Below are 23,249 nucleotides of genomic sequence, written 5' to 3'. Positions count from 1 at the left end.
CCTTTGACAAAATGATGAAGTATAACAGGCTATTTTATCCATCTACTTCAAATCATGACCTAAATCCCTTCTAGAAAAACTTCTCTAAAAACCCTACCCAATAGAAACAAATATCCAGTTTTCACTAAAGTGTGAACAAATGGCAAGAGACTTTATTAGGGTACATGTTTCTGCAACAAAATGTGAGGCCAGCATTCACTGGTTTCTTTGCCTCTTCATATCATTCAGGAGGACCCACTGTGGGTATTGAACCTGAGGACTAAGGGAATCTGATGACAATAATAAGTATGCTCAACTTGGGTGTTTGGAAATTCACATTTTCTTATTAGTCCAAACCCTCAGGCACAGCTTTTTCACTGGACTTCTAGGTATATCCTATGTTCTTGCCAAAATGCCTAAATAATCAACCAATTTGAAAACAACTTCAAATACATTAGTTCTTGACACAGGAATCTGGGATGGAGTTGCACACTTTTATATATTTCAGGTGGAAAAGCATCAGAGAAATAGCATTACAAGTATTTCAGCTTGAATGGCTTCTATCAGACAGAGGAACTGGAACACAGATGTTATCGAAACAGGATATAATAGTTTTCAAGGCCACTTAGTTGACATAGCAAAATTAGCCTGTGGTATGAATTATTTTTTAAAAGTAACAGAGGGAAGTAATATTGCATAATATCCAGTATTAAGAGAATTAGGATTTTTACACCACAGTTAGTGATATATTTAGATAAGAAAGGGATATTACAACATAGATTACTTTTAAAAATAATTTTTAAAAATTATGTCCTCTTCACTCAAGGTAATATTATATAACATTTCTTGACTCTTCAATATTTGACAATATATAGTATTTGACTAAATACATATGTGAAATATACCTTAATACATAAATATGAAATATTCCACCTATAAATTAAACACAGTCTTTATAAATTCATTTTCGAATTATTGTTCCACCTTTCCATTTTAATAACTTTGAATTTCATGTGTTTCTTCACTATTGTCTTTTAGGTTATTAAATGAGAGACCTCCCCATTGAAATATACCTAATTACCTTTCTCTTTTCAGAATGCATTCAGTATAACTCATTACTTCAATCTATTACCCACACAATAATAGTCTTTCCTGTCTTTTGTCCCAGATTGCAAGGATATCTGTTTAGTATCTAGGTCAAACTTACATTGTAATAGGAACCTAATGAATATTAAGGAAGTGTACATTATAATGAAAATGATTACCAGTAGCCAGATATCCTGATTTTTTAAAAGCTCTGAAAGCTTAAAGGATAGTACATTTTCCCAAGTCTATGGATACTAAACCTTCCAACCTAGCTAGCCATAGTTTCATTGCGTACTATATGAAATGTGGCTTTTAAAGAACCTGAGAACTCACAAAGAGCTCTCACCACTGTGTCTTTACAGCGGCACTGCGCAGCAGGCACAGAACACAGACTGGGCCTCAAAGAGATCAAGTGTGCTGTCTCAACCGTTTGAAGAAAAAGAATCAGTGAACATACATTTGATGGAACAGGTGTCAACCTGAATCAGCCTCTGAACAGCCTTTCTTGCCTAATCAGCTCCAGGAAATAATCAGGAAAAATCTTAAAGGGACGAGTACTGCTTTATTGCCTCTAACTCCAAACTAGAATTTTTGAGGGGTTAATAAGAAAATACAACTTGCCATCAATTAAATCAGTGGTGTGGGCTTCTGCAAAATATCTAAGAAAATATTTTGATTCACATGACCTGTGGTAGTTGGGAATAATTTGCACACTCTTTGAACAGCCTAGAAATTTACTCCATTATCCATAAATATGTCCTGAGAGGATGATACACGTAAGAAACCACTGAAACACTTAACAGTAACTCTTTCCTTAATTATTGGTAGTTGTGTAACACTTCCACCATTGTAGTAATGCCTACAATTCTCCCAGTCTGGGCCCTTTCTAGTTTCATTGCCTCTTTCTTGGAGGTGGCTACTAGTATTATAGTCTAAGTCATCTAGGTACTACTACAGACAATGACAAGGGCCAGACTATCACCCGGTTTATTCATTGTAACACTCCTATTAATACCTAGATATTTTTGGACATCTTGTATACAACAGCATCTATAAGTTCATGCTATCCTATATTCTTTATTCTTTCAATTCATATTTATTTAGGGTCTTTTATACGCCACCATTAAACAAGGCTCAAGGAAGACAAAAAGGAATCAGTATAGTCTGTGACTTCATAGATCCACTACTTGAAGTATGTAAAAATTAAAATAATTGAAATACTACAAAATAAGTGTTATTATCATGGCTTGTGCAGAATTCTGTGGAAGCACAAGGAAAGGAGAACCTAATTTGAACTGGTCGGGTGAAGAAAGGCTTCAAAAGAAAATGACACTCAAAATGTGTGCCAGGTACAAAGATGGAAAGGTGGGGAGCAGCAAATCCCATTCTGAGAAGTGACGGGGATTCCAGACCCATGAAGGACTGGCACCCTTCTCTGTCTGTCTCTGACTCACCTGCTCCCTCTCTCCCTTAGAAGAATCTGTGATTACATCAGGCCCACCTGGATAAAACACAATAATTTCTTCATCTCCAGATGCTGGACATCATCATATCTGCAAAGTCCCTTCTGCTACGTGACAGAACACACCCACAGGTTCTGAGGACCAGGACACAGACACACGTGGGAGGCATTACTTTGCCTACCATATTTATTCTGCCCTCCTCCCTGACTGCTGGGACACTCTCCATTCCAGGTGTATAAAGTGGAGTTCTTGTATCTTCAGCTATTGCACAGAATCTCTCACTCCAAGATCAGCTGCTTTGTTTCAAACACTATGATCTGCAGGCTCCTCACAGCACACTCTGTCATCCTGCACAACTCTTGGAAGCATTCCCTGGACTGTCAAGGTAAGAGGCCCTTCTTATGTCCTCTAAAAAGACTGTAAATTTCCTCTAGAATAAGGTTTAGCACCTCAAGCATAATTCTTACTTACTTGTCTGTCTTCCCAACCAGACTCTAATTTCTTTGGGGATAAACCAGTAGCGAATATAATTTCTATTTTAATATAGATATAATACACATTTACTGAATGCTAATTAAAGAGACATGCTTAAAACCTACGAATTCCTAGAAAAGTTTGACCTATTTACTTTAGATGAACATTGATGACCTTCCAGAAACCCTACTTTCAAGATGGCAAGAGGAATAGAGGAGGTTTTTTTTAGAAGTTATTTCTAGAGAAGACTTTTAAAACTCTATTGACTCTCTCACAGTCCAGTGTTATAGACATTAAAAAATTACTCTTTTAGTCACCATCTGAAATTATTCTAGGGGCAAAAAAAGACACACATTTATTATTTAAAAGAGAACATAGCATTACTAGAAAGCATTAGTAAAATCATACCTCTTGAATTCACCATTACAAAATATTTCTAATAATAAAACAATGAGGTCCATGAATTGAACATGATGGTCTTTTATTAAAAAGAGAGACAGATATTATCACTGATCTTTGTTATAACTTATAAAAGTTATAACTGATCTTTGTATTATATTTTGTATATACTTGTAATATTATATGTATTATATGATCTTATAAGTTATAACTTATAAATTATAACTGATCTTTGTTGATCTTAAGTCTATTTCTCATGAAATAGTTATCAGTCAAGATTCAAGGATGTCCACTAGATTATTATTTCCAAGCATGGGTATTTCTTTTATAAGACCTTAATTTTTGGTATAGTTTTAATGTATGCCAGTTGTTAATATAAGTAACAGAAAGAAAACCTTACAGTTTCATTTTCTCTAAGGCTTATATATGAACAATCATTTAAAAAAATCACTTGAAGACATCTTTTTAACGTCCTTGTCTTTCTAATTTAAATCCTATTATTTTGAAGTCATTAAGATTCTTGGCATGCATACTTAGTCACTGCAAAGTAGGGCGTGGGGCAAGTCTTTTGTGGCGCAGTTAAATTGTTCCCCTCAAGGACAACGCAGCAGAAGGGAGCACTAATTTAGCTAATATGGTAAAGAATGATAAGTGGTTCTTTAAAAAAGTGAAAATAAGCAATGTCAATTCTTGTATTTCATCTCCACTTCTGAAATGGGTTAATACAGGACAATAATTTGCAAGCAAGAAATATTAAATATTATACAAGACTGCTTCACTATTTTAAAGTTAATATCAGAGAGAAATCTCATTAAGGTGTCAAATGGATTTTATGGAACCAATCATATACAGTTTACAGTAGTATAAAATACATATAAGCTAAATAAGAGAACATTAAAAATACTTCCTATCTGTACTTAAAAGTACTTATGAAATTTACGAGAAAAATAACTACCTAAAAAAGCAACTTCTAATATAAAGCAATATAAGAAGGAAATGAAAAATATAATGAAAAAGCTATTATACAAAAAGAACTGAAATGAAGTGTGTCAATTCCAAAGGAATCTCATTTATAAATCTACTAAACCTATTATACAGAGTGAAGTAAGCCAGAAGGAAAAACATAAATACAGTATACTAACGCATATATATGGAATTTAGAAAGATGGTAACAATAACCCGGTGTACGAGACAGCAAAAGAGACACTGATGTATAGAACAGTCTAATGGACTCTGTGGGAGAGGGAGAGGGTGGGAAGATTTGGGAGAATGACATTGAAACATGTAAAATATCATGTAAGAAACGAGTTGCCAGTCCAGGTTCGATACACGATACTGGATGCTTGGGGCTAGTGCACTGGGACGACCCAGAGGGATGGTATGGGGAGGGAGGAGGGAGGAGGGTTCAGGATGGGGAACACATGTATACCTGTGGCGGATTCATTTTGATATTTGGCAAAACTAATACAGTTATGTAAAGTTTAAAAATAAAATAAAATTAAAAAAAACAAAAAACAAAAAAAATAAATCTAAACCATGCTAACATTTTTATATTTACTATAAAAAGAGAATATTATACATGTTTCAGTGCCGTTCCCCCAAATCACCCTCTCCCACAGAGTCATGTATAATATCATATAAGAAACGAATTGCCAGTCCAGGTTCGATACAGGATGCTTGGGGCTGGTGCACTGGGATGACCCGGAGGGATGGTACGGGGAAGGTGGTGGGAGGGGGGTTCAGGATGGGGAACACACGTATGCCCGTGGCGGATTCATGTTGATGTGTGGCAGAACCAATATTGTAAAGTAAAAATAAATAAATAAAAATTAAAAAAAAATAAAAAGAGTATTAATATCTTTAAGTTATAAGATTTTTTCAAATATTTATCAAGCATTTATTAACTTGATAATAAATTATCAAGTCCAGAATAAATAATAAATAATAATAAATAATAAATGTTTGTTATTTCTCAAAAATAACAACAAATATTTAGTGAATGATGTATCAGGTGGTGTAAGATACATAAAGAACAAGTAAAACCATCCTCCTTGCTCTCATGGAGCTTATTATCGCGTGGGGACATCAGACTACAGATGCGCAGTAACAGCAGAAGGTACGTAAGCATCATGACTACTGCACAGCGAGGGGCGAGCCCGGAGGAGGAGGAGGAGGACATGTTCATGGACCCGTGAAGGGAAGGGAGAGTCGCTCAGGCGTGTCCGACTCTTTGCGACCCCATGGCCTATCCAGTGCATAGGATTCTCCAGGCCAGAGGACTGGAGTGGGGAGCCCTTCCCTTCTCCAGGGGGATCTTCCTAACCCAGGGATTGAACCCAGGTCTCCCGCATTGCAGGCGGATTCTTTACCAGCTGAGCCACCAAGGATGCCCTCATTTTACTTATAAAGGAGCAGTTATGGATGGAATAGTAAATACATATATTAACTAAAACTGACTAACAGTAAAATGAAAATGACACACCATCATCAGAGGTTTTCTCTCTCAGAAGTTTCTGTGGGCTACAGGCTCCAGAGGCACAGGGCAGAGAGTGTTTATAGGGAAAAGGGAGTATGTGACTCAAGAGACTAATCCGGCTCAGAGGCAGAGTGGGCCCCGCCTGTTCTCTCTGCCACAGTCTCCTTACCAGCTCACCTCCCTCACTCCTGACCACCTCATCCGTCCCACCTACCCTGCTGACAAGTCCCAACGTTAAGAACAGTCTGCATCGAGACACAGATGTAAAGAACAGACTTTTGGACTCAGTGGGAGAAGGCGAGGGTGGGATGGTTTGAGAGAATAGAGCTGAAACATGTATATTACCATATATGAAAGAGACAGCCAGTGCAAGTCCCATGCAAGAAGCAGGGCACCCAAAGCTGGTGCTGGGACAACCCAGCGGGGTGGGGTGCGGAGGGAGGTGGGAAGGGGACAGTGTACACCGGTGGCCGATTCATGCTGACCCATGGCAAAGACCATCACAATACTGCAGAGTAACTGTCCTCCAATTAAAATAAAACTGCATCAGAATGCCTTTGTCTTCTTCTTGGTACAGACCTACCTTGCTTTCCAGATCTCACTAACTTAAATCCATTGTATTCTGAGATTTCAGAACAGTTAAATATATTCTCAGTGTCTAAGTTCAAGATTTGAAAAGTAAGACAGTAGAAGACATAATAATATCCATTAAATTATCCAGAAAAGATAATTTACAAAAATTTGAATGATCAATTATTGACAACATAATCAGGGCTTTTTTTTTTTTTTTTCCCCATTAAGGGCAAAGTATGAATGAAAACAACACTTCAACAATACCTCATTCCATGTTAAGATATTTTGCACTCAGTCTGTGGATCTTCTACCAACTTGGCTAAATTTAAATTGTTCAGGTATATAATTAAGAGATTTGTAAATATCATACGTGTGATCTTCTGGTATTCTGGTACTTGTTTAAATTTCTACTGTATTTAATGATAAGGTTATTACTATTTTGACTATAAATCTGGATCCTAGAATTCTATTATTCTATTCAGCAAAAATTGGAAACAGATGAAAAATTTCAACACAGAATGTGTTTCATTACATTGTATTAAAAAAACAACTTAATATTATGCCCTTGGCTATTATGAAAGGACATGAAAAGCAACAATCTATGAAATCTGCCCTTAAACTTTTGCAGAAGCGTTTTTAAGGACACTGCTATATCCAAAATCCCAAGGGAGAAATTTCCTTTAGAACTTACTGGTAGTAAAACTTTGCTTTAAATAAATTAATATCCTTCCTCCTCTCTAACCATGACACTAGTTAACTTTTTCTACAATGACTTACAGCTAAATTTCAAGCTCAACACGGAAATTATTATAGGTCTTTAAGAAACTACATTTTGCTTGTTAGTTAAAAACCATATATTTTATTAAAATACCTAAAATATCCTCTTTTCTTAATTCAAGTTATTTTATCTCAAGCATCAACAACTATAACAATTTAAGATTAAACTTCTAGTCAGACAAAACCACATTCAAATCACCTATTATTTACTAGATATTTGATTTGAGCAAGTAGCATAACACATGTAAATCTTAACTATTTTAAACAAATATAGACAATTAATTGTTGGTATTTTCTAAAATGAAGTTAAAATTTTATTGTACGGTTTAGGTGATATGCTCTGTGTACAATAAAACAGATCAATAAATATAAAGTTAATTCCTTTCATCCTTTCATGTAATAATTTGTGAACAAGTAATTTTCTTCCTCGACTGACCATCCTATTAATAATTTCATTAATCATGTCTGTTTCAAATATTTGTTCTTCCAGAGACTATAACTGTTGTTTTGCTTATGTATTCTAATTTTGAAAATTTAAATTTGTGGTTACATATGCCAGCTTTCTGTGAGCTGGATACAAGCTAAACTATATGTTCTTTCAAATAAAATGTACAATGATGAGACCAACAACATGCAATTTAATAAGAAATATATTTTTACTGAAAGGAACCTGGAAATCTGACTTTAATGTTTAGTTATTCTGTGACTTTGAGCATGAGCCTCTTGCCTTAGAGATTATTACCTCATTTGTAAAGTAACAGGGAATGAACCGTCTAATCTTGAAATTTCACCTAGTTCTTTTATTCTTTGATTTTAGCGAACTACTCTAACAAGAGTCTCTGGGTTTTTATATTTAATAACAAAACAAAACTGCATTTTGTATTTTATTTACTGCTGTTAAATTTCCACTATTTATTTTTTCCTGGTATTGATATTTTTTCTATATATATTTTGACATTATTCACTGAAATATAATTTGGATATGGCTATACAAGTTCTTTGTGAAGCATAGTAAAATCAAAATTGATTTGTTTTATAAATGTGCCAATAAATAATTTAAAAGGCTGGATGAGTGATAGTTACTCAGACATGCCTGACTGTTCACGATCCCATGGACTATAGCCCACCAGGCTCCTCTGTTCATAGAATTCTCCAGGCAAGAATACTGGAGTGGGTTGCCATTTCCTTCTCCAAAAGGGTGGTCAGGCTTCAGTATTTTTGTAAGGTATCACTAGCTACACTTTAGATGTGTTTAGTTCACATCCCACCCTTGCTTATAAACCTGCAATGGAATGGCATTTCCACAGAGAAATCCTAATTGTGGTATTCAAAGCTCTCAAAACTGAACTTTCAGATTACTCATTTTTTTAAATCATCTGCTTCTGTCAAGGCAACTGATCTTGCCTTCCTTAAAACAAGTCTAGGAATTTCCCATGTTTTACAGACTTCCCTTACCGTGAGTGCATGTGTGCGTGCGTGCTCGGTTGCTTCAGTCGTGTCTGACTCTGTGCGACCCCATGGACCATGGCCCACCAGGCTCCTCTTTCCACGGGGTGCTCCAGACAGGAATCCTGGAATGGGCTGCCACATCCTCCTCCAGTCCCTTACCATAACCCCAAACAACTTCCCTAGTCTTTTGGCCTATCCTTGAGACCTACTTCAAGTCCACGTTTCTCTGTGAATTATTCCTAGGCCGTATGTTCTTCTTCTAAATTCACACACTGTTACTTTAAAAATCCTTTATAAAATATTTTTCAAACTGAGATTCATAAAATCAACTTTTTGGATGTCGAGTTTTTGGATGCATTCTTAATAGAACACATCACATTAAGAAATATAAAAAGTTCCATAAAATCTCTCTCAATTATGAAGACATATCCACACCAACATTTCCAATTCGGTATGTCCTGCGACTCGATATAATATGCAATTTCTATGCATTATGGGAAAAAAGAGTTTTAGAAACACTGCTTCTGTATCTTGGAACTCTCTCCAACCAGAACATAGATGCTTTCTCATTCACGGTATTACACTGGATGGGGTACAATAATTTAACCAGACTCCTATTAAAGAACATTTGAGTTATTTCAATTTCCTGATATTATAAATGCTGCAGTGAATAACCTTATACTGAGATCATTTCATACATACACATATAATTAAAGGATAAGTTGCAGAAGTCATATTGCTAAGTCACAGTAAACGTATCTACATTTTGTCATTTTTATAGATGGTGCCACATTGCCTTCTACAATGTGTGCGCTGAGTCGTGTCCAACTCTTTGGGACCCCGTGGACTGTAGCCCACCAGGCTCCTCTGTCCAAGAGGGTTCTCCAGGCCAGAGTACTGGAGTGGGGAGCCTTTCCCTTCTCCAGGGGATCTTCCCGACCCAGGGATCAAACCCAGGTCTCCCGCATTGCAGGCAGATTCTTTACCAGCTGAGCCACTAGGGAAGCCCAACAGAGGTTTTTCTAATTTATATCCCCAGCACCAAATTGTCCAAGGGTTTTTATCTGTACATCTTTGCCAAGAAAGTAAATTATCAAACTGAGTTTATGGCAATCTGCTAGGTAAAAACATGATATCTCATCCTAGTTTTAATACTCCTTTATTCTGAGTGATATAATCATCTGACATATTTTAAAAGCCATTTGTATTTTCATTTTTTGTACTATCCATTCATGCCCATTGCTAATTTTCCTTTATGATTGTCTTTATCTGACAGACTGCAGCCCACCAGGCTTCTCTGTCCATGGAATTCTCCAGACAAGAATACTAGAGTGGGTTGCCATTTCCTTTTCCAGGGGATCTTCCCAATCCAGGAATCAAACCCAGGTCTCCTGCACTGCAGGCAGATTCTTTTCCGTCTGAGCAACCAGGGCAGCATTAATTTCTAGAGATTCTTTATATATTAGATATTAGCCCCGTGTGGTATGTGTTTTCTTGAATAAATTAGCGAGTATTTTAATTTTCTTTTGATCTTATAAAAAGCAGTTATTATATATATATTTTGTTTTTTATTTTTTATATTTTAAGTTATTCCTTTTACTTTTTTTGAAAGGATTAAAATATTTTATTAAATTTTCATACAAGTTAAATTTGATTTTAAGGAAATAAAACATAAAAGCTAATTGCTGTTTTATAGTATATTGATTAAATGTATGCTGGTGTTTAGCAAGCTTCATAGCTCATTTTCAAAATTCAAATCATAGAAATTTCAAGAAACCTTAGACTAGTTTTTTCTTCTTCAGTCACGATGTGCACCTGAATCACTTGGGGATCTTATTAAAAAGTAGATGTCATATCCTTCAATTGAAAATAAACACATTTTTTAAAAAGTAGGATAGCTAATTTAGTGAGTCTGAGGCAGGTCCATGACTGCATTTCAACAACCTCCCAGAAAATATCTTTCTAACAGGCTGCCAAGCACTGCATTTTTAAAGAAGCATTGCTGCTGCTGCTGCTAAGTCACTTCGGTCGTGCCTGACTCTTGGCGACCCCATGGACTGCAGCCTACCAGGCTCCTCCACCCATGGGATTTTCCAGGCAAGAGTACTGGAGTGGGATGCCATTGCCTTCTCCAGTCCTTTTATCTTTCTTAATTTCTTTCTTTTGCTTTCCTTTTAATTGTGGTGTTTTTTCCTCTTAATTTTTTGAATTAGATGTTTAACGCATTCATTTCATTCTTTTTGTTTAATCAATGTTAAGTTTTTAAGGTACTGAATTTTCCTCCAAGTGCAGTTTTGTCTGTATCACTTAGCTATATGAAAATTTTTATTTTCCCCACACATGTCTTGCATTCTTTGATGCAAGCAAAGAATACAGAAATTTAGAGTTCTTTCCTTTCAACATGTATTTTTGCTAGAGGTTAATAAGACCTAGAGCAACTTGGTTCTTTGATCACCTCTTCTCTTTGTGCTACACAACTTTTGCCAAAGCAAAGGAGCTTTTGGCTACCTAAACATGTACTTTTTAAGTCTGTGGATAATATATAGCTCCTAGTTTCGTGAAAAATGAAGTTTATACTTTTTTATTTTGTTGTTATTATTCTATGGTTTCCACAGGTAACAGGGACAAACTGTTGTTACGTAACCATGTTCATACTAGAAATCCTTTTATACATTTTCTGTGTACATTTCTATGTGCTTCTTGGGCTTCTCTAGTGGTTCAGACAATCAAGAATCCATCTGCAATGCAGGAGCCCTGGGGTTGATCTCTGGATCAGGAAGAACCCCTGGAGAAAGGAATGGCTACCCATTCCAGTACTCTTGCCTGGACAATTCCATGGATAAAGGAGTCTGGCGTGCTACAGTCCACAGGGTCGCACAGTCAGACATGACTGAGCAACTAACACTTTCCCTTTCCCAGGGTCCATATGCACAGATTTTGTAAATATTTTAAAATGATGAAATGATACACTCCGGGCAACGTTTGTGCTGTAAATACCAAATCCTATCCTTTAATCTACATTAAAAAAACTTTAATGATATTTCTTTTCACCTTTCAGCCCCCATCTGACTATTTTATCACCCTTCCATCTATTTATATGGTAGATAAAAAGAATACTCTTATCTATCAAAAAACCTTGCTCCTCAGACTAAAAATATGATATTTAAGACAGTCTAAGGCAGACATATACATGAAATTCCTTTGAGACATCACATAAGAAATCATTAGTGGCCTCCAAGGTCTATTAATTTTTGAGTCCAACGTTGCTCTTCCTCACAATACCTGCTGGTAAACTTTAAGACAGAAAGCTGAAAGTCAGTCTATGTGTTATATGTTCGATGACTATGTTATGTTATTTCATTAAATGGAACAAACCTAAAATCCAAACTTAATTTGACTTTACAAACTATGCAAAATGAAGGGTAAACATTCAGATATTATCTGTATTTCCCTGAATACAACATGTTATTATAGTTCTTGTTAGATTAATTTTCATATGAGATGGGACTGTAACTGTCAAGTTCACTGGTACATACTACTGGTAGAATACTGAACTACGGAAAGAATTTCTTCTTTAACTATTGACATTACAAAGACTATACATTATAATTTATGCTAGCTAGGGTTGTACTAAAAAATGATGAATAGAACAGAATCATTTTCATGTTACCACTCTGAAATTTATGAGAAATGTGGTTTTAGATATTTCTGAGTTTCCTCATCTAATAATGGGGATAATACTAACACTCAGTTCACAGCTGTTGAAAATATTTAATAAAATAATAGAACTGGAGTGTTATCAACAGACTATCAGATCAGATTAGATCAGTCGCTCAGTCGTGTCCAGCTCTTTGCGACCCCATGAATCACAGCACTCCAGGCCTCCCTGTCCATCACCAGCTCCCGGAGTTCACTGAGACTCACATCCATCGAGTCAGTGATGCCATCCAGCCATCTCATCCCCTGTCATCCCCTTCTCCTCCTGCCCCCAATCCCTCCCAGCATCAGAGTCTTTTCCAATGAGTCAACTCTTCGCATGAGGTGGCCAAAGTACTGGAGTTTCAGCTTTAGCATCATTCCCTCCAAAGAAATCCCAGGGCTGATCTCCTTCAGAATGGACTGGTTGGATCTCCTTGCAGTCCAAGGGACTCTCAAGAGTCTTCTCCAACACCACAGTTCAAAAGCATCAATTCTTCGGCGCTCAGCCTTCTTCACAGTCCAACTCTCACATCCATACATGACCACAGGAAAAACCATAGCCTTGACTAAACGAACCTTTGTTGGTAAAGTAATGTCTCTGCTTTTGAATATGCTATCTAGGTTGGTCATAACTTTCCTTCCAAGGAGGAAGCGTCTTTTAATTTCATGGCTGCAGTCACCATCTGCAGTGATTTTGGAGCCCAGAAAAATAAAGTCTGACACTGTTTCCACTGTTTCCCCATCTATTTCCCATGAAGTGGTGGGACCAGATGCCATGATCTTTGTTTTCTGAATGTTGAGCTGTAAGCCAACTTTTTCACTCTTCACTTTCACTTTCATCAAGAGGCTTTTGAGTTCCTCTTCACTTTCTGCCATAAGGGTGGTGTCATCTGCATATCTGAGGTTATTGATATTTCTCCTGGCAATCTTGATTCCAGCTTGTGTTTCTTCCAGTCCAGCGTTTCTCATGATGTACTCTGCATATAAGTTAAATAAACAGGGTGACAATATACAGCCTTGACGAACTCCTTTTCCTATTTGCAACCAGTTTGTTGTTCCATGTCCAGTTCTAACTCTTGCTTCCTGACCTGCATAAAAACTTCTCAAGAGGCAGATCAGGTGGTCTGGTATTCCCATCTCTTGAAGAATTTTCCACAGTTTATTGTGATCCACATAGTCAAAGGCTTTGGCATAGTCAATAAAGCAGAAATAGATGTTTTTCTGGAACTCTTTTGCTTTTTCTATGATCCAGCAGATGATGGCAATTTGATCTCTGGTTCCTCTGCCTTTTCTAAAACCAGCTTGAACATCTGGAAGTTCACGGTTCACATATTGCCAAAGCCTGGCTTGGAGAATTTTGAGCATTACTTTACTAGCGTGTGAGATGAGTGCAATTGTGCAGTAGTTTGAGCATTTTTGGCATTGCCTTTCTTTGGGATTGGAATGAAAACTGACCTTTTCCAGTCCTGTGGCCACTGCTGAGTTTTCCAAATTTGCTGGCATATTGAGTGCAGCACTTTCACAGCATCATCTTTCAGGATTTGGAGTAGCTCAACTGGAATTCCATCACCTCCACTAGCTTTGTTCGTAGTGATGCTTTCTAAGGCCCACTTGACTTCACATTCCAGGATGTCTGGCTCTAGGTGAGTGATCACACCATCGTGATTATCTGGGTCGTGAAGCTCTTTTGTACAGTTCTTCCGTGTATTCTTGCCATCTCTTCTTAATATCTTCTGCTTCTGTTAGGTCCATACCATTTCTGTCCTTTATCGAGCTCATCTTTGCATGAAATGTTCCTTTGGTATCTCTGATTTTCTTGAAGAGATCCCTAGTCTTTCCCAATCTGTTGTTTTCTTCTATTTCTTTGCACTGATCGCTGAAGAAGGCTTTCTTATCTCTTCTTGCTATTCTTTGGAACTCTGCATTCAGATGTTTATATCTTTCCTTTTCTCCTTTGCTTTTCGCTTCTCTTCTTTTCACAGCTATTTGTAAGGCCTCCCAGACAGCCATTTTGCTTTTTTGCATTTCTTTTCCATGGGGATGGTCTTGATCCCTGTTTCCTGTACAATGTCACGAACCTCATTCCATAGTTCATCAGGAACTCTATCTATCAGATCTAGGCCCTTAAATCTATTTCTCACTTCCACTGTATAATCATAAGGGATTTGATTTAGGTCATACCTGAATGGTCTAGTGGTTTTCCCTACTTTCTTCAATTTAAGTCTGAATTTGGCAATAAGGAGTTCATGGTCTGAGCCACAGTCAGCTCCTGGTCTTGTTTTTGCTGACTGTAGAGCTTCTCCATCTTTGGCTGCAAAGAATATAATCAATCTGATTTCGGTGTTGACCATCTGGTGATGTCCATGTATAGGGTCTTCTCTTGTGTTGTTGGAAAAGGGTGTTTGTTATGACCAGTGCGTTTTCTACAGACTATACACTCTATGAATACATTTTTTCCTTCACAATTTAAAATCTTCCAAATTTTCCTTCTGTTCTATTTGTCCTGTTAAAGAAAGTTTTTGAACAGGAAAGTATATATATTTTATAGTTTTCAAAATCTACAGAGAAAAATTGACTTTTCTTGAGTTGTGTCTTTTTATAATAAATAAGGTATCTGGTAAGTAGTGACTATGTGACTCAAATATAAGGTAAAGTGAACAGTCTTCAGTGGTCTGAAGCCTCACAGTATGAACAGAGCACCTCAATGAAAAGCAACGCTCTCCTCTCTGCCCTTCGTGTGCATGTGTCTGTCGAAGAAGCTGTCACCGGAAATTGGCCACCTCAGGACATGTTAATTTCAGCCACAGGTTTACTCTCTCCACAAAAATCTGCTTCTAATATTCTGGCATACTATACAAATTCTGATTAAAAAGCCAGAATTACTCGATTTAAGCTGGCAGGCAAGTCATTTACCTAAAGGTTCAACTTAATGGCTCACTGCCTAACTTTCCTGAATTTAAATCATGAACTTTAACTTCCATTCAGAAAGAAAAAAATTTTTTAAGAGCTAAATCTAAAGAAATATTAAGCTTCACAAGCCAGACTTTCAAATGTTAAAGGTGAACTAGATGTCTTCCTTACCTACATCTTACAACATCCTCTACTATACCTTAAATTACAACTCTGTCACCCAATATTACAGTCTAATATTTTTCCTTCTATAGAGACCTATAGTTTTTGCTATGGTAAAGATTTTCTCCATTTACTGTTTTGTGCAATCAAAGGTACTTCCTTTCCATTAAACTCATACACATGTCCCATAAAATAAACATTTTATTCCCTACAGCCTCTAAAATTTAGACTCTACAGTCTAGACAGATAGCAGTTAAGAACATGGGTTGAATATCTCAACTCTGCCAACAGCTGTGTTGTTTTGTGAAAGTAATTTACCACTGTAAACTTCAGTTCCAGGTTCATAATTGTATGGGGTTAGTAACAATATTTATTTCATGGCAATATATACAGTTAAGGCATGTAAGAAGCTTGGAAGTACCTGGCTTCTAGCAATTGCCCAGTGAATTCAATTCTTCAACAGATATTTACTGAACACCTACTAGCTAGCTGGAGGAAGAAATGGCAACCCACTCCAGTACTCCTGCCTGGAGAATCCCATGGACAGAGAAGCTGGGTGGCCTACAGTCCACGGGGTCGTAAAGAGTCGGACACGACTGAAGCAACTGAGCACACAGTAGCTAGCACTGTTTTAGGTACTGGCTGGACTGATTATTAAATGCAATGCTGGCCCTTATAGAACTTACATTTCTCTTGCGGGAGATAGACAACCAAAAATACATCCTATAGTATGATGTCAGGTAAACAGAACTGTAACAAATAGAAATTGAGGACAAGAGAGAGATATAAGGGGGTAAGGTGGTATTTCACAGGCAGCAGTCAGAAAAGACCTCCCCGATGAAGTGACATTGGAACAGAGTCTGAGCTGAGGAAAGAACAGGCCCTGTGCATCCCACCGTGCTGCTAGGATGATGAAGATCATGATCAGTAACCTGTGTGGGACACCTCTCTCATTCCCATACCTTCCCACAGGCTCTGGGAGGCAGAGGAGGAAACGTCAGCCAGGGCAGAGGGAGGGATGGGTGGGTGGAACATCAGTTCGCTTCATCATCATGAGAAAGTCAATTTCTCTAACTCAGGCTGTCTAGTTTCATGTGCCTCTGGGAATAAGAGAGAAATTACCCTGGTCGCCACGTCCTCTACTCTGACATATGATGTACACGTATATTCTCATGAGTAAGAGGGAAACAAATGCAGAGAGGCGTGAGGTACTATAAACAGAAATTATACTGAGACCAAAATAGCATTCTTTATGTAGGCTAAAAATGAAGTCTGGCAAGATGGAAATTAGATGTTTTATAGCACATTATATGGTCAAAGACATTAACTTCCTACACAAATTAAATCAGGAAAGAGATTCCATTTATAAGACGACAAATAACTTTCCAAGAGAAGATACGTAACAGATAAAACTAGCATAAGAAAATTGTTCCCCACTCATGATTGAAAATTACCTCCTCTCATAACCCTGTTTTGTGATTTTCTTTTAAAAGAGTGATATGATTCTTTAAATCAAGTGCATAATAATATTTACCATAAATTGAGATAATAACTTGCATATTTCAAATATCAGTACTTTAGATCAAGTTAACAGTCAACTAGATTAACTTCAAATTTCTACCTCATAAAACAATCATACGTAGCCACTTAATCTTTTATAGCTTTCAGTGTAGTTATTTTCATAACTAAGGCTATAAAATGCTGGGATAATCGGCTCCACAGCCAGAGTTGGGGGTTTGAGAGGAAAAGAATAACTGGCCATGTTAAAAGTCCAGGGCATCTACTCCATTTCTCTATGATCATTTCATGGAATATTTCATATTATGAGGGATATAGCTTTACTTATATATTCATATCCAAGGCCAGACAAGCACTTTTTTGTGCCTCTTTTAGGGCTCTGATCTCTCAACTTAGACTTGGCTAAGCAAGTAGACAACGCAAACACTAGGTTGGCTTGTGAAATGAGTCAAAATCATTTGACAGTATCAGTATCTCTGAAAATCCAAGCATCTCTCATTAACCTAACATGGTCAAACTGTGGTACTTTCACCGCATTGAACTTTACTTCATATTGGGATATACTAGAATTGAGTTCATACTTTCACATGTACAACTGAGTATACAAAACTCCTGGCACTTGAAGTGCTTAGGCAGGGCAGTGGTAAAGAGCTGTCAAAGGACCCCTAGATTTATAGTTTGAGCAGCTGGGTATTTGGTGATACCATTTACTATAAAGGAAGAACAAATTTTGTAGTTAAATGTGATTAATTCAGTATTAGGTGAAAAGTAGAAAATTTTTAGATTTGGGAAAGATATATATCTGAGCTGGAAATATAAATTTGCAAGTCACTGATGTTTTAATAGTAAATAAAGTAAACAGAACAGATAGCAGTTATTCCTCGATGAAAGAAGAAACATTAATAGACCTTTTTTTAACTAGAGAAAAAAAAATGACAACCTGTTCCAGACTAAAGGAGAATTTTTATAGGGTTTTCTGCAATTAAAATATAAAACAAAAGTGAATGGAAAAACACTAACAAAGAATGAGCCAAACTCATAATTCTAGAAAATTATGCAAAAAGGACAATTCTTTAGCCACCGAATTAATGTTTAGTAACTGACTGCTGAAATCTTCTGTGGGTGGAATGTAAAAATAAAGAGTGAGTAATAAATACATAATACAAGTACAAACACAGACACCATGCTCCAGGCTAACAAAGGGAAATACAACAACTGCTTTCTAAATTTTTAAAATTTCAGATGAATTTAGATTATATACTAGCATTCTTGGGAATAATACTTGCTTCATATTATAAGTCATCCCTGGATATGTAAACCTCCAATCAGCAAATATTAACCTCCCAGGTTTTATGACTTCCCTGTTTCTACACTGTTCCTCATGTGAGATGGCGCCCTAAGGAAAGGGGCTCCTGTTGACCCCCACTCAATTCCGGGACCATTAGAAGTGCCCAGAAGCTAGGCAGGCTCCACTGTTCCCCCTAGTCCAGGTGCCACAGGTTTCACCTTAAAAACACAAGCCTTCCTCAACCCACTTACTACCTCACAGACCACTTAAAGCACATAAATGCAGTCTGCGCTGTGATAGATCTTAGAGGTAACACTGACCTAGAACAATCTCTCACCCAGCTGGCTGACTCTACAGTGAAGCTATCATTTACTGCCCTTGAGAAGAGTAGTGCAGTTTTTTAAAATTCCAGTATCTTACAATACATCATACACTTAACACCAAAAAGTAAAATTCTAATGAACTCTTAATTGCTGGACATTTTCTTGAACATCTACATCTCAGAATCTTTTATAAACTAAACCTTTTAAAATCTGAACCTTACAGTGCGAAGGAAAGCCTCAAGTCTTTCAAAACTTGAAAGGAAAAAGAAAAACAACAGGCCATTTGTAACCTAGCAAACACTGAATAAAAAGACAACTCATCTGCCATCCAAGTAAAACCAAGGAAATTTCATGCTTTAACTATATTTGTTTCCAAAATTATAAATTACCTAAGGACTTTATTTAGTGTGTGACATAACTCACGAAGCAGTCCTTTCTTTTTCCTTTTGTTAAAAAAAAGTAAACGTAAGCACGTACCTTAGGAATAGGATTCAGCAGAATTACACCTGACTTCTTCGTGATGACCTGTTTTGTTGTATAGTGATGATCTATAAGTTGAGGAATATTTGAAAACCCAGTGCCTTCAAAACGATACATATTCTGGAGAAAGAACAATAAAGTAGAATAATCATGAAAACATTGCTTAAGCAACACTTCATCCATCAATAAAGTTCCATTTAAGAAAATCTATTGTTGTACAACCATGTGAAGATACTTAACACTACTGAATTATAATATACTTAAAAACGGTTAAGACGGTAAAAATAAAGATAAATGATATTGCAACAAGCTAAAAAATAATCTTTGCATCAAGAAACTAATTTTCATAAATGACTAAAAGTAATTCAGATAGTAAAAAGAAAAAAAAACCCAGAAGAAAAGAATAATTTACAGACCTGGAATGCACTTTGCTAAAATAATAACCAAAGGAAATAAAATACAGGATACATTTAAGCAACAGAAATATGTATACATACGTTACGATATGTGTTTCATTTGAAAAAGCTTTCAAGATCAAAAATAATGTCAAAAGTCTGCAGAAGTATATCCAATATAATAATATTTTAAGAATACCTCTGATGACCATATATTCCCTTTCATCAATACAGTATGAATTGATTTTTCTGTACTTGGGTTCAGTTCAGTTCAGTTTAGTTGCTCAGTCGTGTCCGACTCTTTGCGACCCCATGAATCGCAGCACGCCAGGCCTCCCTGTCCATCACCATCTCCTGGAGTTCACTCAAACTCACATCCATTGAGTCGGTGATGCCATCCAGCCATCTCATCCTCTGTCGTCCCCTTCTCCTCCTGCCCTCAATCCCTCCCAGCATCAGAGTCTTTTCCAACGAGTCAACTCTTCACATGAGGTGGCCAAAGTACTGGAGTTTCAGCTTCAGCATCATTGTTATTCATGTATTATTCTCTCATCAAACCACACAGTCAAAAAAACAAAACAAAACTATACAGTCATTCACATACACTTGATAGAGAAAATGCAGCAGAGACAAATCTGTGCACATCAGCACAGTCACACCTTCACACTTGTGATTCCAACACATGAAGTTAGTAACATGTTCCCAAACTCTGTCAAAACCGCTTTCCTCTGACTTCAAAAAGGCACATCCGTTGGTAATCTTATGAAAGAACCAATGGCAATAAATTTAGCAATGAAAAACATCTTATTGAGGCTATTTTTCAATGAAAGGAGCATTACGGTACAGTGTTGTGTAACAAAGGCTCCCATCTGATTATTCACAAATAGCTCCATGTACATGTGTATGAATACAGATACAAATGTGTTCCGTTTTTAAGAAAATCCTATGGTAAGAAACCAGAGAAGGCAATGGCAACCCACTCCAGTACTCTTGCCTGGAGAATCCCAGGGATAGGCGAGCCTGGTGGGCTGCTGTCTATGGGGTCGCAGAGTCGGACACGACTGAGCGACTTAGCAGCAGCAGCAGCAGCATGGTAAGAAACAAGAAATTTCCGAACTCTCCAAATTTGGATATTACTTACATTACTGGAAGATATTTTCCCAGATAAAGGATAAAAAAACTCAAACTCTATTTGTGCAATATAAAATTCAGGCAGTTCAGTTGCTGAGTCATGTCCAACTCTGCGACCCCATGAACCGCAGCAAGCCAGGCCTCCCTGTCCATCACCAACTCCTGGACTTTACTCAAACTCATGTCCATTGAGTTGGTGATGCCATCCAACCATCTCATCCTCTGTTGTCTCCTTCTACTCCCACTTTCAATCTTTCCCAGCATCAGGGTTTTTTCCAACAAGTCAGTTCTTCGCATCAGGTGACCAAAGAATTGGAGTTTCAGCTCCAGCATCAGTCCTTCCAAAGAATATTCAGGACTGATTTCCTTTAGGATGGATTGGTTGAATCTCCTTGCAGTCCAAGGGAGTCTCAAGAGTCTTCTCCAACACCACAGTTCAAAGGCATCAATTCTTGGGCGCTCAGCTTTCTTTATACTCCAACTCTCACATCCATACATGACTACTGGAAAAACCATAGCCTTGACTAGATGGACCTTTGTTGGCAAAGTAATATCTCAGCTTTTTAATATGCTGTCCAAGTTGGTCATAACACTTCTACAAAGGCTCAAGCATCTGTCAATTTCATGGCTGCAGTCACCATCTGCAGTGATTTTAGAGCCCCCAGAATAAAGTCTGACACTGTTTTCCCATCTATCTGCCATGAAGTGATGGGACCAGATGCCATGATCTTAATTTTCTGGATGTTGAGCTTTAAGCCAACTATTTCACTCTCCTCTTTACTTTCATCACGAGGATCTTTAGTTCTTTGCTTTCTGCCATAAACGTGGTGTCAACTACATATCTGAGTATTGATATTTTTCCGGGAAATCTTGATTCCAGCTTATGCTTCATCCAGCCCAGCATTTCTCAAGATGTACTTTGCATATAAGTTACATAAGCAGGGTGACAATACACACAGCCTTGACATACTCTTTTTCCTATTTGGAACCAGTCTGTTGTTCCATGTCCAGTTCTAACTGTTGCTTCCTGACCCGCATACAGGTTTCTCAAGAAGCAGGTCAGGTGGTCTGGTATTCCCATCTCTTTCAGAATTTTCCACAGTTTATTGTGATACACACAGTCAAAGGTTTTGGCATAGTCAATAAAGCAGAAGTAAATGTTTTCCTGGAACTCTCTTGCTTTTTCAATGATCCAACAGATGATGGCAATTTGATCTCTGGTCAATTTGATCTCTGGTCCCTCTGCCTTTTCTAAAACCAGCTTGAACATCAGGAAGTTCACAGTTCACGATTTGCTGAGGCCTGGCTTGGAGAATTTTGAGTATTACTTTGCTAGCGTGTGTGATGAGTGCAATTATGCAGCAGTTTAAGCATTGTTTGGCATTGCCTTTCTTTGGGATTGGAATGAAAACTGACCTTTTCCAGTCCATTGGCCACTGCTGAGTTTTCCAAATTTGCTGGCATATTGAGCCCAGCATTTTCACAGCATCATCTTTTAGGATTTGAAATAGCTCAATTGGAATTCCATCACCTCCACTAGCTTTGTTCGTAGTGATGCTTCCTGAGGCCTACTTGACTTTGCATTCCAGGATGTCTGGCTCTAGGTGAGTGATCAATCACACCATAGTGATTATCTGAGTCATGAAGATCTTTCTTGTTCAGTTCTTCTGTGTATTCTTGCCACCCCTTCTTAATATCTTCTGCTTCTGTTAGGTTCATACCATTTCTATCCTTTATTGAGCCCATCTTTGCATGAAATGTTCCCTTGGTATCTCTAATTTTCTTGAAGAGATCTCTAGTCTTTCCCATTCTATTGTTTTCCTCTATTTCTTTGCACTGATCACTGAGGAAGGCTTTCTTATCTCTCCTTGCTGTTCTTTGAAACTCTGCACTCAAATGGGTATATCTTTCCTTTCCCCCTTTGCCTTTCACTTCTCTTCTTTTCACAGCTATTTGTAAGGCCTCCTCAGACAACCATTTTGCTTTTTGCATTTCTTTTTTTTGAGGATGGTCTTGATCACTGACTCTTGTACAATGTCATGAATCTCCGTCCATAGTTCATCATGTACTCTATCTACCAGATCTAATCCATTGAATCTATTTGTCACTTCCACTGTATAACAGTAAAGGATTTGATTTACGTCATACCTGAATGGTCTACTGGTTTTCCTCACTTTCTTCAATTTAAGTCTGAATTTGGCAATAAGGAGTTCATGATCTGAGCCACAGTTAGGTCCCAGTCTTGTTTTTGCTGACTGTCTCGAGTTTCTCCATCTTTGGCTGCAAAGAATATAATCAATCTGATTCCAATGTTGACCATCTGGTGATGTCCATGTGTAGAGTCTTCTCTTGTGTTTTGGAAGAGGGTGTTTGCTATGACCACCAGTGCATTTTCTTGGCAGACCTCTATTAGCCTTTGCCCTGCTTCATTCTGTACTCCAAGGCCAAATTTGCCTGTTCCTCCAGGTGTTTCTTGACTTCCAACTTTTGCATTCCAGTCTCCTATAATGAAAAGGACATCTTTTTTTGGGTGTTAGTTCTATAAGGTCTTGTAGGTCTTAGAATCGTTCAGCATCTTCAGCATTACTGGTCGGGGCATAGACTTGAATTACTGTGAGACCGAATGGTTTGCCTTGGAAATGAACAGAGATCATTTTGTCATTTTTG

At 37.4% G+C, this 23,249-nt stretch overlaps 1 protein-coding gene across 5 annotated transcripts in view; it reads right to left on the bottom strand.

The window, feature by feature from the left end:
• FER (FER tyrosine kinase) overlaps positions 1–23,249 on the bottom strand; it is a 456,972-nt gene that overhangs the window by 193,863 nt on the left and 239,860 nt on the right. For all 5 annotated transcript variants that reach the window (XM_070794110.1, XM_070794112.1, XM_070794113.1 and 2 more), the window contains one exon: positions 19,054–19,176. In XM_070794110.1, coding sequence (XP_070650211.1) covers positions 19,054–19,176 — 123 coding nt within the window. The remainder of the gene's footprint in view (positions 1–19,053; positions 19,177–23,249) is intronic.

This window comes from Bos indicus, chromosome 7, assembly GCF_029378745.1.
Source record: "Bos indicus isolate NIAB-ARS_2022 breed Sahiwal x Tharparkar chromosome 7, NIAB-ARS_B.indTharparkar_mat_pri_1.0, whole genome shotgun sequence".
Lineage (NCBI taxonomy): Eukaryota > Metazoa > Chordata > Mammalia > Artiodactyla > Bovidae > Bos > Bos indicus.
Note: the sequence above shows the minus strand (reverse complement) of the source record. Positions and strands in the feature narration are given on the sequence as shown.